The 16,071-nt window shown below is 37.1% G+C and overlaps 1 protein-coding gene across 2 annotated transcripts in view; it reads left to right on the top strand.

The window, feature by feature from the left end:
- SPARCL1 (SPARC like 1) overlaps window positions 1-16,071 on the top strand; it is a 49,684-nt gene that overhangs the window by 19,938 nt on the left and 13,675 nt on the right. For both annotated transcript variants that reach the window (XM_042935940.1, XM_042935941.1), the window contains 3 exons: window positions 10,476-10,540; window positions 14,329-14,505; window positions 14,889-15,893. In XM_042935940.1, coding sequence (XP_042791874.1) covers window positions 10,476-10,540; window positions 14,329-14,505; window positions 14,889-15,893 — 1,247 coding nt within the window. The remainder of the gene's footprint in view (window positions 1-10,475; window positions 10,541-14,328; window positions 14,506-14,888; window positions 15,894-16,071) is intronic.

Below are 16,071 nucleotides of genomic sequence, written 5' to 3' on the forward strand. Positions count from 1 at the left end.
CTTTACTCACCAGGGTTGTGGCTCCTGCCCTCTGCTCTACTCACTGTATGGTTTCTGATAGTAATAGCATCCAAAACTCTACTTTAGACCCAAGCTCTATGCTTACCTCCACACCTATTTATCCAAGTATGTCTCTACTCAAATGCAATGAGTCTGAAACTAATTCATCATCTTTCTTCTAAAACCAGATCCTCCTCCTCCCCAGGGCACCTGGGTGGCTCAGTCAGTTAAGCCTCTGACTTCAGCTCAGGTCATGATCTCCCAGTCTGTACGTTCAAGCCCCATGTTGGGCTCTGTGCTGACAGCTCAGAGCCTGAAGCCTTCTTTGGATTCTGTGTCTCCCTCTCTCTCTGCCCCTCCCCTACTCATGCTCACTCTCTCTCTTTGCTCTCTCTCTCTCAAAAATAAATAAACATTAAAAAGTTAAAAAACAAAAATAAAACCAGATCCTTCTCTTATAATCCCTTATCTTGGTGATAAATTTACCCACCTGCCCAAATTATAAATGTGATAACCCAAGACTTTTCCTTCTCTTCTTCCCACAGTGTCGAATTGGTCATTAATGCTTATCTGTTCTGCCTTTAAATAGTTCTCAGAAGTCTCCAGTGGTAAATGTTTAATAACCAGCTTTGGGCAAGATGGGGTGGGGATAGAGAGGTTGTTGGGTGGCATTTGATGATTTTCATGTTATAATCGTCCCACCATGGCTGTTTTCAGGCTACTGATATCAGACATGACATCACTGAACAGAACTGGGAAGAGATGCATGGTAGCACACATTATAAAATATTTCCACCCACAGATATAACAGGCATAAATAACCTTGAGAGTAAGTAACAGCAAAATGTAGTAAAATGAGTATGAAGTGATGAGTTTTGAATATTTATTTCCTTTGTTTTTAATATAATTAAGTGTATATAATGTAATTTTTAGTGGTGGCTTTGTTTAATAGTTCCCAGTACTCCTAGAAATTTAACAGTTGGCTCTCACAAGACAGTACAAGCTGGATCTATCCCTTCTCCATTTCCAAGACCACAGCCAAAATTTAAAGGTCTGTCCACTTCTCACTGTGATATTGCAATTTCATTTTAGTAAGTCTTTGTACTGGTCTGTCTCCACATTGGTCTGTCTCCCTTTTTAACATACAAACCTGATTATACCACTCCCCAGCTTACAGTCATCCATTGAGACTTCATAGCTTTTTAATTGGAATTCCTTGTTTAAAGCACAAAGATTTGCCTTGTTTCTGAGCCTTATCTCCTTCTACTTCCCCTATTAACACCCTAGTGACTCAAATGTTTGCTATCTTATGTCCCTGGACCTTCATCTATGCTGTTTCAACTCTCCGGGTTGTCCTTCCATCTTTGAGACAGCAAACTACCACTGATTGGTTTTCCAAATATCAGGTCAAGAATTACTTTCTCTGAAAGCTTTTTCTATAGAAAAGCAAATTAGCATAGTAGTTAAGAACACAGACATAAAACTAAACAGCCAGGTCTCAAATATGGCTCTGCCACTTGTGTAACCATGAACATGTTATTTAACCTTATTTTCCTTACTAGTAAAATGATGAAAACAAAATGCTATTTCATAAGATCATTGTGAAGATTAAAGAGGTATTATGTGCAAAGCCCTCAGAGCAGTGTCTATAACTTAGCACCTAAGACTTAGTAAATGTTAGTAATATTAACTATCTAATTTTAAATGCTTCTTATCTCTGTTTCTGTTGCATTAGGTAGACATCACACTATACTAAATCATTGATTTCCTTGATTTCCTCCTTTTTAACTCTTCAAACAGAAACTTTGTAGCCTTGTAGGGGCACCTGGGTGGCTCAGGCTGTTGAGCATCCAACTTCGGCTCCGGTCATGATTTCATGGTTTGTGGGTTCAAGCCCTGCGGCAGGCTCTGTGCTGACAGCTCAGAGCCTGGATTCTGCTTCAGATTCTCTCTCTCTCTGTCTTTCTCTCTCTGCCCCTCTCCCGCTTGATCTCTATCTCTCTCTGTCTCTCAAAAATAAACATTAAAAAAAAAAAAAAAAACAGAGGTGCCTGGTTGGCTCTGTCGGTTAAGCATCCAACTCTTGGTTTGGGCTCAGGTCATGATCTCATGGTTCGTGGGTTCAAGCCCTGCATCAGGCACTGTGCTGATGGTATGGAGCCTGCTTGGGATTCTGTCTCCCTCTCTCTCTGCCCTTCCCCTGCTTGTTCGCTCTCTCTCTCTCTCTCAAAAATAAATAAACATTACAAAAAACAACAACTATGTGGCCTTGTGCTTAGGCAGTGTCTAGTAAGCACTTAATGGATAAAAGAGTGAATGAGTGATGCACATTATGGCCAACTGGACATGTGTTTCTTCTTGATTCATTCAGCTGCATTAGATTCAAGAAAGTGAAGAGAATTTATGAGATCCTATGATCAAGTTAAAGGGCAATGTTTTCTCAAATTTAATTAACTATACATATTGCTATAAAAACTAAAATCAAAGGAAATTAGTCTTGAAACCCACAACACTTTTGATGATTCTTGCTTACTCTTTATGTTGCTATTATTTATAAGAAAATGTGGTAACAGTCTCTTAGCCTAATTTCATTGTCATTTGTGATGAGTGTAGGAAAAACTGAAGTTAAAAGGAACTTTGGTAAATGTGTAGGCAAAAGAGACTTTAAATATTCCACTGGAAAAATATTCTGACCTCACAGCAAAACCTACATTATTTTCTGAGGCTCTGAGTTGTTTATTCAGGATTCACAATTTGAATGTGTAGATTGCTTTGGGTATTATTGGCATTTTAACAATATAATATTTATTCTTCCAATCTTTGAGCATGGAATGTTTTTTCCATTTCTTTGTACCTTCTTCAATTTCCTTCATCAGCTTTCTATAGTTTTCAGCATACAGATCTTTCACACCTTTGGTTAGGTTTACTCCTGGGTATTTTATGGTTCTTGGTTTAATAAACAATTTCTTTCCTGGGGCGCCTGGGTGGCTCAGTCAGTTGGGTGTCCAACTTCGGCTCAGGTCATGATCTCACGGTCTGTGAGTTCGAGCCCCGTGTCGGGCTCTGTGCTGACAGCTCAGAGCCTGGAGCCTGCTTCAGATTCTGTGTCTCCCTCTCTCTGTGACCCTCCCCCATTCATGCTCTGTCTCTCTCTGTCTCAAAAATAAATAAACATTAAAAAAAAATTTTTTAAAAATTTATTTCCTTCAAAAATAAAAAGAATCACATTTGACTTTTATGAAAGAAGAGAGAAAAAATAATAAAAATGTATTGAGTGTCCTGGGTATCAGGCAGTTTTACAACTATTATTTCTTCTAATCTTCACAAAACTGAATTAGATAGCATATGCCGTATTAGCATAGATATGCTATAGATCTATGCTATAGATCTGCTGTAGATATGCTATAGATATACTATAGACATGCCAATATCTCCTGGAAACAACCTCACAGGCATACCCAGGAATAATGTTTAATGGCATATCTGGACATCCTGCAGCCCAGTCAAGTTGTCACATAAAATTAACCATCACAGACATTATCCCCTTTCTAGGTGGGGAATCTGAGGCTTAGAGGCTTAAGTAATTTGCCAAAGATCACAAAGTCGGCAAAGCACCAAAGCACCATTCCCCTTCTACTAAACTAGTAGTTCTCAGTCAGGGCAATTTTATCGTCAGGAGATACTTGGCAATATCTGGAGACACTTTTGGTTGTCATAGCTGGTGGCAGGTAGGGGACTTGCTATGATATCTAGTGGGTAGAAGAGGGGACTTGCTATGATATCTAGTGGGTAGAAGTTAGGGATGCTGTAAACATCCTACATACCACAAAGAATTACCCACCCAAAATGTTTACAGTGCCAAGATAAAGAATCCCTGCACTAAATGTACTATTTTTTTAAACTGTACTCTTTTATATTTTTACAGTTTTCCAAAACTATTCTACTAAACAGTATAGGCTGATCTAAAATATAAATGATTATAGGGGCGCCTGGGTGGTTCAGTCAGTTAAGCTTTTGACTTCAGCTCAGATAATGATCTCACGTTTCATGGGTTCGAGCCCCACATCGTGCTCTGTGCTGACAGCTCAGAACCTGGAGCCTGCTTCAGATTCTGTGTCTCCCTCTCTCTCTTACCCTCTCCCAGTCTCTCTCTCTCTCTCTCTCTCAAAAATAAATAAACATTAAAAAAAATTTTTAAATAGGGGCACCTGGGTGGCTCGTTGTTTGAGCGTCCAACTTCAGCTCAGGTCATGATCTCACAAGTGGGTTTGAAGCCCGCATCAGGCTCTGTGCTGACAGCTCAGAGCCTGGAGCCTGCTTCGGATTCTGTGTCTCCCTCTCTCTCTACCCCTCTCCCACTCATGCTCTGTCTCTGTCTGTAAAAAAATGAATAAACCTTAAAAATATTTTTTTAATTTTTTTAATAAAATATAAATGATTTAGTTTCATAAATCTGATAAAATGAATGAATGCTAAATTCTGAATATGGAGGAAGGAAACTGCATTTTTCAATGACTTTTTACATTAGCATTCACTGAGAGAATAAAATATTTTAAATTATCATCAATAATAAAGATAGGAAATAGATACCACTTATATGCTCGAAGCAGTAAATACCATAATATAATATATTTAATTTTGATACAATAAAATCATGAATATATTTTCAGTGGATTTAGTAGTTTACAGAAAAAAGCAGCAGTTTATGGTTCATGAAATTCATAGAATTATCTTCAATTTTAGAATTATAAAATATTAAAGCTAAAGGATCATCAAGGTCATCTGCTTCATTGTTCATCACTTAAGGAAATTGTATCTAAGAAAGGGTAAGCTACCCAAGGCCTCTTAGCCAGTTAAGAACAGTGTTGGAGCCAGAATTCAGCTCTCCTGACAGTTACATGCTTTTTTTGATTCCAAGGTGTTTTTCAATATCCCTGAAGTGTTAGAATGTGGGGTAGAGGGAGTTGCTCTATATTTTTATTTAAACATGTTCTTCATTCAAAGGAAATTGAATTTCTATGCTTTTGCCTTGTTTCAACTAAAAAAGCATTGAAAGGGACTTTCAATATCAAATAACCCAACCAACTTTCTATGATAAGACTTTTTTTCCTCAACACAAAAAAATGTATCTACTAAGTATGCAAAATCTTAAACCTTAACATTTCAGAATGCTTTGTTTAAAAACTCAAAGTGAATTCCAAATTTTTCCCAGTACTGGTTCAGAAGTTTTTTTGGTTTTTTTTGTTTTTCCTCCTTCCCTACATCTTTGTGTAAGAGGTAAAGTAGAGGTCTTTATTTGCAAAATTGCTACAAAAGCACCAGAGCTGGAGCCAGGAAAGCTCAGTTTGAGCCCGATTCCCTTCTTAACATCTTTCCAACTTCCAGCCTATCCTGTCGTAGCCTTTCTAGTCCTGTTCTTCATCTCCCACATCATGGGGTTGTTGCAAATGTCAAATAAGATAATATCTCATTTGTAAATCTGTTTGATAAACACAAGGCACTTTGATAATATAAACTTCCAGTATTTGTTACACATCATTACTAGTTCTAAATGTTTATTTCAAGATATAAATGGAACACACATGCCACTGTCAGTATTCTGAGTTTCTGACATTATGTACAATCATTTTCAGAGGGGTCCATTAGAGGAATTAAATTTAAGTCTCCAAGCTGAGTACATGTTACTTTCATTAAACATGGAATAGATTAGTTTTTTTAAGGTGTTATAAGGTTATATGTGATTTAATTTTTTCCCCCAAGACTTAATCTCCATTCTTCCAACACACTGTTCCCTAGTTTGGGCGGCCCACCCTCGGGGGTTTGAATAGGAGGATAGGTGAAAGAGTGTTTTTATTTTTTCTAACATGATAAGGAAGTCTGTGCTAGTACCTGTAGGCTCCTTTTCTTCAATAAAATCTTTGTTAGCGAAGTTAGAACACAGACCTGTAGTAATTCCTATGTGTCCTCGAAGCAGCAGCAGTAGCAGCAGTAACAGTAGTAGTGGTAGTAATGGGGATATAAATCTGATGAAGAAATGGAAATAATCTGTTGATTAAAAGGGGTAATGAAGGGGTGCTGGGTGGCTCAGCTGGTTAAGCATCTGACTTCGGCTCAGGTCATGATCTTGTGGTTCATGCATTTGAGCCCTGCGTCAGGTTCTGTGCTGACAGCTCAGAGCCTGGAGCTTGCTTCAGATTCTGCATCTCCCTCTTCTCTCTGCCCCCCCTCCGCTTGCTATCTCTCTCTCTCTCAAAAATAAATAAAGATTTAAAAAACTTAAATGGGGTAATGAAACATATTGCCACTCCCTGCTAAAATTCCAGTATAATGATAGAAAAAGAGAAATAATAATATACACTCACAATAACAAAGAAAAAAGAGGAGGTGACAAGATAAAAGATTCCAGCAAATTTTTAGAAGGTAGCAAGCAGTTGGAAGAATAGGGAAAGCTTAAACCTAAGGATTTTCAGAGAAGGGTACCATAGACAAAGAAGACAGTTCACACTGCAAAACCCAGAAAAGTTTCAAGAATTGGAAGTACCAGGTAATTTGAAAGTTGAGGTAAGGGGAGAGGTTGAAACCAGGAGGACTGATGGAAAGCCCGTCAGATAAACAGATGTCAGATCTTTCCTTCTGTGTCTACTGCCAGAGGACTCCCCATTTCAACCTTAACGAAAAGGGAAGGTTATTCTCTGGTCCTGGGCTCTAGATAGGCACCATAGGGACAGGCAGGGGGGATGGGGGAGGATATGGTGCCATAGAGAAATCTGGGGAGTGAGAGTCAGTATATTGCACTGAGAGACCTCCAGTCCCTTCACTCCTACACCTCACAGAATGTAGCAACCAAGCTTTTACCCACTTCCTGGGGTTGGAGGTATGGAGATCTTCTCTAGAAAAAAAAATCTCTCCAAGAACAAAAAATCTGACAATGACCACATCAAAAATGTTAGGTTCCTATCTCAGCCCCTCCAAGGTAGCTCTCCAAGGTGTCGAGCCCTGCCCATGAAATGTCTAACTGGCCGTTTAGTGACTTGCTACTAAATATTACCATACAACCAAAGACATTGGACATTCGAGAAAAGCTTTTAACATAAAAATCAAAGACCAAAATATACCAGAAAAACTGGGATAATATGGAAACGGAAAATGCAGGGCTCAAAGGAAAATTTTAAAATATTTAATTAATATCCTCAAAAAGATAAGAGTATATATCACACTAATGAAAACAGAAGAGGATAATATTAAAGAGGGGAACATCAGGAAATAAGAAATTGAAAGTTTAAAAATGTTTGAAATGTTTTTAATATGTTTAAAAAATGTTTAAAAAACCAATAGTAGAGATGAAAGATAAAATTAAGGAAGTTTCCAGGGCGCCTGAGTGGCTCAGTCGATTAAGCGGCCCACTTCAGCTCAGGTCGTGATCTCACAGTCCCGCATAGGGCTCTGTGCTAACAGCTCAGAGCATGGAGCCTGCTTCAGTCTCCCTCTCTCTCTGCCCTTCCCCTGCTCATGCTGTGTCTCTCTCTCTCTGTCTCAAAAATAAATAAACGTTTAAAATTTTTTTTAAAAGATTAAGGAAAAAAAAAAAGATTAAGGAAGTTTCCAAAAATAATATAACCATAGAAAAAAAGAACAAAAACTGTAAGTAAATTAGAAAACCAATCCCAAAAGTCGACATTTAACTATTATGAATTCCAGAAAGAAAATACAAAAAACTAGAGGGAGAAAAATTATCAAAGAATTACATATTAAAATCTCTCAGAACTGTTGAATTTCCAAATTCAAAGAGACTAATGAGTGCCTAAAGTAAATTTAAAAGGATTCAAATTAAGGCAGATATTGTAATATTTTATTTTTTTGGTTTTTTGTGTGTTTTTTTGGTAATATTTTAGAATACTAGAGATAAATATTAAAACTTGGGACAAAAACTTAAAAGCTTACAGAAAGAAAAAAAAACAGTTCTCATTTTAAAAAAATGGGAAAAACCAACACTGGTGTTCTTACTAGCACCAGAAACTAAAGAAAATGGATCATGTTTTAAAATTCTGAGAAAAAAAAATTGATCTAGAAGCAGCTTGGTGGCTGTCAGTTAAGCATTGGCTCAGGTCATGGTCTCATGGTTTATGAGTTGAAGTTGCTCATGAAGCTCTCTGTTCTCAGCAGCAGAGACTGCTTTGGAAACTCTGTTCCCCTCTCTCTCTCTCTGCCTCTACCCTGCTCTCACTCTCTGTCTCTCTCTCTCTCTCTCAAAAATAAATAAACGTTAAAATATTTTTTTTAATCTAAAATTCTATATCCGGTCAAACTATCAAGTGAAGGATGAAATACTCATGTTTTCTTGCTATGCAGAGTCTCAAAACTTTTGTCTCCTATATACCGTTTCTCAGGAAGCTTCTGGAGTATGTGCTCCATAAAAATGAGGGAGAACACCAAGATAGAAAAATATATGGGATCCAGGAAGCAAGAACTCAAACACAAGAAAAGAGCAAGGGGGATCCCCAGGGTGGTGGTAACTAGAGATCCCAGGAGGAAAGCAGGGTAGCTGCTTGGGGAGGGGGAGGAGGGGGGCTTCTGTCAAATGGAGCAAGAGAGCCAACACCTGGGAGGGACATGTCCGTGAGGAAAATGGGGCTTGGGGATCCCCTATGGGTTTGTTGTTGTTGTTCTGTTGTGGTAGTTGTTGTTGTTAGCATATTAAAATGAACTTTTAAATTTTGTTGGACAATTTGGGAAGAATAAATGTACCTGGAAAAGTACATTAAAAGAGGAGGCAATTTCTAGGGCCAGACAAAACACAATATTGTTCAAGAAATAAATGTAAGTATGATTCAACACAGGAAATTACTAGTTGACTCAGCTATGAAGAATATGCACATTGTCATAAATGTTAAATAGTGATTTAAATAACAATTGTGATGTAATTATTTTAGGAAGGGAGCATTTGTGTGTGTGTGTATGTGTGTGTGTGTGTGTGTGAAGTGATAGCTGTTACAGTATTAAATCACAGAATGTTTGACATTAATGTATTTTTAAATATATATTTATTTTAAATATCCATTTAAGTATTTAGAAATATACACATATTTCTATTTCAGTAGAAGAACTTTATAAACCTCAAAATATTTTTTAAAGCTCTATAGATTTATACATTTATGTATAAAACTATGATTGCAAAAAATAATTTAAAAGAGACATCTATTTCTAGGCGATCCAGAGAATCTCTTTTAAAGACTAAAAACTCTGTTCCTAATACCAGTGGGAGTTGGACTACTAGGCTTAGAGATACTCTGCAGAGAAATGTATACAGCTCACTGCTTTTAAGAAAATTCCCCTGGAGGCCAATTTACTTAGCCTCTTTGTGCCTTGCTTGCCTCATCTCTAAACTGAAAAAGTTCATTTGGAACAAACGAAACTCAAATTCGAGGCAAATAACAAGTGAAACAGACCAGGTACAAATGCCAGCATCCCTTACAAAGGACAGTCTCTACTCAGAACCAGCCGGCTTTGCCATGAAGACCTTTTGTTGCTAAAAGGCCCAGTGGTTCAAGAGAAACTGCAAATCTGAGTTTTTGCATGAAACCTCTGATTTTTAAAATGCTAGTTTAAAATACACAATGCTTTGAGACACTTCAGTGGCTCAGTCAGTTAAGTGTCCAACTGTTGGTTTCGGCTCAGGTCATGATCTAACGGTTCGTGAGTTTGAGCCCCATGTCAGGCTCTGTGCTGACAGCATGGAGCCTGCTTGGAATTCTCTGTCTTCCTCTCTCTCTGCCGCTCCCCTCCTGCTCACTCGCTCACTTGCTTGCTCTCTCTCTCAAAATAAACAAACTTAAAATAATAATTAAAATAAAATAAAATAAAATAAAATAAAATAAAATAAAATAAAATAAAATACAATAAAATAAAATACAATAAAATACACAGTGCCTGCCAAACCAAACCCATCTGCAGGCCACCACCAACCCACAGATTGCAATGTGAGACTTATAAATTAGCTGAACATTGATGACCACTTTAGGCAGTACAATGTCTCATTCCTAAAACTCCGCATTGAATGCATGGGTTTCTTCACCACCAAAGAGGCAGGCTATTTTATCCCAACCTGACAAACTATATTACTTCACTTTGCCAATTTTATCTTTACTGTGAACACTCACAAATCTTAAGACTTCAATCTGCATAGCATCTTTATTCATGGAAACACAGTCAAAAACAGAGATAGGTGCTGCCCAAACACAGCTGGGCCAAAAAATCAAGGAGTCATTCTCACAGACACAATTGGATAAAAACTGTCATTAAATCCGTCTTTCCAGACATGTTAGTTCACATGTCTATAAAGGCATTACTGTAAAGACAGTAATCGCGTTTAAATACAAAGGTCAGTATCAAGCTCATTATTTGCTAAGAAGATTATCTTTTAATTTTTCACAAGGAAACTTTTACCCACCACTGCTAATTATCTTCTTCGTTCGCAGGCCTAGAAAGCATGAAGACTGTAGTTTTTCTCCTATACATTTTGGGAACTGCAACTGCAATACCGGTAAATATCCTTTTTTCTGTTATTACATCTCTCCTCCCTACATTGAATTTAGAAATCCTCCATTGAAAAGAAAATGTGTTTATATAGTGGTTTGAAATTCTCTTTTTTGTTTTAATATTATTTTTTCCCAAGCAGAGAATGAATGACTCAAAATATTGATATAAAATACTTTCTGAAAGAATATTTCCTTCAGAACTACCAGATTCTACAAGATACAATAAATATAAATCTGAAAATGTTGATTATCATTTATTAGAAAGGGGATCTTCCAGGACCCAAAAGCCAAAGAGAATGGGAAGAAATAAATTTTCCTTTGGAAGTTTATCACTTAGTATGAGAAACCTAAGAAATTAGTATGAGAAGTCTTGGGAATGCACACCCATACTCTTTAGCAGCATTTTCTTCAAGATCAAATATATACTGGCTGATCAATTCTGAGTCTGTAATAAAACAAAACCAGTGGGCTAGGGCCAGGAAATGGTATGATGATCATAAACTGGCTCCTAACTCGTCCTTGGGGGTGGTTGGGGAGGGGGTACTTTCCAAGCAAACATGCTGATAATAGACAGAACTAGAACATTCTTTTCTTCACGATCAGATATCCTGGCACCACCATTCACACAGCAGTAAATCAGACACACACAAATCAGAATCATTTGAGACCATGTCAGCAGCCTTAAAATAACCTGAAAGTTATTATTGTTGTTGTTTTAATGTTGTTTTTAATGGCTTGGATGATCATGTAGATGTCTCCCAAATGATCCATATCATCCAAAATCAAGCTAAAGGATTTATGCCATTTTTTTTTCTTTTTTGCCAAATGGAAGAATCAATCTCCTTTAAATAGACAAAGTAATTTTTCTCATCCCTTCTCTTCCTCCGTCTCTACTATGTCTCAGATTCTGTCCTTGTTTTTTGGATAGCTGGTGGCTAACATTTGGTTGACAGATGTGTCCGCAAAGGCCAGCATCATGCCACCCAGACAAAGCATTTCTTAGAAAACAGAATTTACGACCACTCCTAGGAATTGTGCTTTAGTAGCTGGAGCTACTCCAGCTGAAATTATACATGTCCTCTGCAATTACAAAAGTGGGATAAATTATGTTCAGCACAGAAAGAAGCTCCCACAGACCCATTGTTTTCTCCTAAAAATGTGTTTTCCCTTGCAGCTGTTGCCCAGTATATAAACAGGCATCAAAAATGCTTTTGAACCAAATGTTTGAATAACACATCTACATATAGACACATTTTAAAGGTTTTCTTTTGGGGACAATTTGTTATGTAGATCCAGTCAAACACTAAGAAGCTAAATATCTTCCCATAGGGTTTACCTCTTACAAATCTTGTGTCATTTTCCCAGATTGCCTGAATTGTACGGAAGTAAGTGGATTCTGTGTGGTTCAGGGATTCCACACATTTCCAGAGGGTATGGTGTTATAGATGTGGGAATAATAATAATAAAACAGAGTTTGATTGCAGAAAATTTCTGAAAGAAGATAAGCTGCTGTCCTTCTGCATTTCTTTCAGCTTGGAGAGGGAGAGCAGAGGAGGAAGGGTGCAGAGGGGGAGCAGTTCTCTACTAATAAGCCGAAAATCTCCTCCATCCCTTGCCTTCCATAATGCCCTTGCTGGAAACCTGCCAAACTGGCCACCATTCTTTATCCTTTCTCCCTTACAAATGGCTTCTTTGGAAATTTTTTCAAATGTTATTACTCCTTTTGGTTGAAAAGGTGATAAGAGAGCAAACCACATCTAAAATGAACCCTGAACTCCATGTCTTTCCTTATATTATACAATTGGTACAACAGAATGTGCTAATAGAGTAAAGACAAGTCAATGCAAATAAAATCTGGTTTTGTACTTATACCTCGATCTGCCTGACATGAGTATCCATAGCATCTCTGTAAGAAAGATTTGTAGTGAATACCTGCTTACAGTATTGGACAGTTCATAGTATTACCACTGTAGGATATTACTTCTAGCAATAGTCAGTTTTCACTTGGTTACTTTATAATTTACAAATGACTAATATACATAAACTTATCTTGATATTTCTGCTCACTTCACCTTGACAGATGATAGGGTGGGATTCACAATTCGTCAAATGACAGATAGATAGCTGATAGCAGAGTCAAGACTTGAAGGAAGATCTTTAATCTCTAAGTCAGTTGTTAAACTTCTCCATCATGTATCACTGCCAATTCTTCATCTATGCCTTCAGTCTTGCTAGAAATAGAGCCATCCTTCTAGTTGAAATAATACTCCATTGCTGTTCTTCCTAACTAGACTTAGTGTACTATTTCACACAGTTTTTGAATTAGTTCTATGTTAAATTATTTATCATAAGAGTTTTTGATGAATATAAGGCTGCTAGTGTTAAGAAAATAAATATTGAATAAAGTTTAAATCTTTTCTGCTATTTATCAGTGAATACTTAAAATTTAACTTAAGAAAATGTACAATGTTAAAGAACTTCTCAAACTCAACACCCAAAAAACAAATAATCCGGTTAAGAAATGGGCAGAAAACATGAATAGACATCTGTCCAAAGAAGACATCCAGATGACTAGCAGACATATGAAAATATGCTCAATATCACTCATCACAGGGAAATACAAATAAAAACTATGATGAGATACAATCTCACATCTGTCAGAATGGCTAAAATTAACAGCACAAGAACAACAGGTATTGGCAAGGATGTGGAGAAAGGGGAACCCTCTTGCACTGTTGGTAGGAATGCAAACTGATGCAACCACTATGGAAAATAATATGGAGGTTCCTCAAAAATTTAAAAATAGAACTACCCTATGATCCAGTAACTGCACTACTAGGTATTTACCCAAAAGATACAAAAAGACTGATTCGAAGGGACACATGCACCCCAATGTTTATAGCAACATTATCAACAATAGCCAAACTATGGAAAGAGCTCAAATGTCCATAGACTGATAAATGGATAAAGAAGATGTGGTTCATATATACAATGGAATATTACTCGGCCATCAAAAAAAATAAAATCTTGGCATTTGCAACAACATGCATGGAGCTACAGTGTATTATGCTAAGTGAAATAAATCAGTCAGAGAAAGACAAATACCATATGATTTCACTCATGTGGAATTTAAGAAACAAAACAGATGAACGTATGGGAAGGGAAAAAAAAGAAAGAAAAAAAACCATAAGAGACTCCTAACTATAGAGAAAAAACTGAGAATTGCTAGAGGCAGGTGGGTGTGGGATGGGCTAGATAGGTGATGGGTATTAAGGAGGGCACTTATGATGAGCAATGGGTGTTGTACATAAGTGATGAATCACCAAATTCTCCTGAAATGAATGTTGCACTGTATGTTAACTAACTAGAATTTAAATAAAAATTTAAAAAGAAAACGTACAGAGTTATATCTTTGGTAAATTTAATTTGACTTTGACTTTCTGCTAACAACAGTTCTTAAAATTATAGAGTATGAATGTTTTTTAAGTTTGGAAAGCACAGAAAATAATTCCAAACCTCAAAGGTGACAATTATTGAAATAATCTTTGCTCTATTTTCACCCAGTCTCTGCATACATAACTTTTTCTTAAATATGTTTGGGAGTCTGTTTTCACCTAAGATTATAATCTAGCCATTTGCTTGTATTCTTAAAAATTCTAGAGAGTATTTTTTAATTGATGTTATGTATGAACCATAGTGCTACTAAGAATGATGATGATAAAGGAGTAGCTAGAAATTTTAGACATCAGCATCTAGACGTGAATAACATGAGCCAGTTTCTACTTTTTTTCAGACAAATGCAAGGTTCCTGTCTAATCATCCAAAACCAACTGCTGATTCCTTGAGTTCCATCCAACAGGCTGAAGTGTTAGTAACACCTAACAACACTGCAATCCCCATGTTAAGGGTCGAAGATGCAGAAAATGAAAAGGAAATTGCAGTGCCTGTAGAAGACCATCCCAACCATAAGGTAAAAGTAACATGGTTATGCGATTATAATTTAAAATTTTTCCAAAGGTCTCAATTTCAAAGCATAGTTAAGGATATTACCTCATTCTCACCTCAGCTTAATTTTTAGAAGATGATTATTGTATCAGTGGTCTCCAATTATCAAAAGAACTGTGAAAATTAGTGAGTTTTGTGTCTTTGGCCAAGGTGCTATATAATTTCATACCACAAAATTCAAATTCAGGTTATAAACTTGCAACTATAAAGTGTGAGGAACATTGTATATGAGTTTACCTGATATTATGTGAAAAAAATAATGAACACTAAAGGTTAGCTTATGAATTAAAATATGATGTAGATATTCCATTACCAATTGTTTCAGGAGTAAACTTTTTTTCTTGTAAGGCTGAAAAATCTTCAGTACTAAAGCCAAAGGAGGAAAGCCAGGACCAGTCAGCAGATCAGGACCAGAGTTATAGCCAAGAGCTCGGGTTACAGGATGAAGAGGAGAGTGAAAGTGACTTAAGTGAGAATGTGGAGTACATACCATCTGAAGGTACATTGGACCCAAAAGAAGATACGAATGAGCCTCAAAAGAAAAAACGCCCAGAGAACATTGATTTCCTTGCTCCTAATATTAGTTCCATTGTAGATATTAACCAACAAGAAAGCATCACAAAAACAGAAAAAAAACAAGAACAACCAATGAATGAATTACATTCTCAGTTGAACAGGAGCAACAAACATAGCCAAGATGTAAATGATCAAGGAAACCAAGAGCAGGATCCAAATATCCCCAATGGAGAAGAGGAAGGGGAAGAAGAGCCAGGTGAAGTCAGTACCCACAACAATAACGAAGAAAGGGAGAGAGAATTTCCCAAGGAGCATTCTAATAGCAAGGAGGATGAAAATAGTACCAAATCTGATGATGTTTTGGAAAAGTCCAGTGAACCAACTGAAGTAAGCAAAATGCAGAAAGATGAATTTGAGCAGGGTGACCAAGAACAAGAAGAGGACAGTTCCAATGCAGAAATGGAAGAGGAAAGTGCATCAAAAATTACTAAGCACAGCCAAGATGCTGAATGGCAGAGCCAAGAAGAAAAACCTGAAGTTACCAGCAACCATGAGGAGATGGATAAAAAGACTGTTTCTGAGGCTTTGCTCGTGGAGCCTACTGGTGATGGTAACACCATGCCCAGAAATCATGGGGCTAATGATGATGGTGATGATGATCCCAGACACGATGCAACTGATGACTACGAATTCATCCCAAGTGAGGCCTTCTTGGAGGCTGAAAGATCTCAGTCCATTTTCTATCACCTCAAATATGAAGAGGAAAGAGAAAGAGAAAAAGAAAGAGCACGTGAAAATGGGAATGTAGATACCAGTGAACCTGGAGAATACCAAGGGGTGAGATTCTTTACATTGATGCTTGTCTGATAGAGCACTTAGCTTTATAAAGAAATAGCCATGACCTTTCTCTGTGCTCTCAGTCTTCCGTGCCTATCTCTACCAGTACATTACTAAAATGTATTAAAATTATTTATTTTCCTCTGCTCTCCATCACCAGGCTGAAAGTGCCTATTTT

The sequence above is a fragment of the Panthera leo genome, chromosome B1, assembly GCF_018350215.1.
Source record: "Panthera leo isolate Ple1 chromosome B1, P.leo_Ple1_pat1.1, whole genome shotgun sequence".
Classification (NCBI taxonomy): domain Eukaryota; kingdom Metazoa; phylum Chordata; class Mammalia; order Carnivora; family Felidae; genus Panthera; species Panthera leo.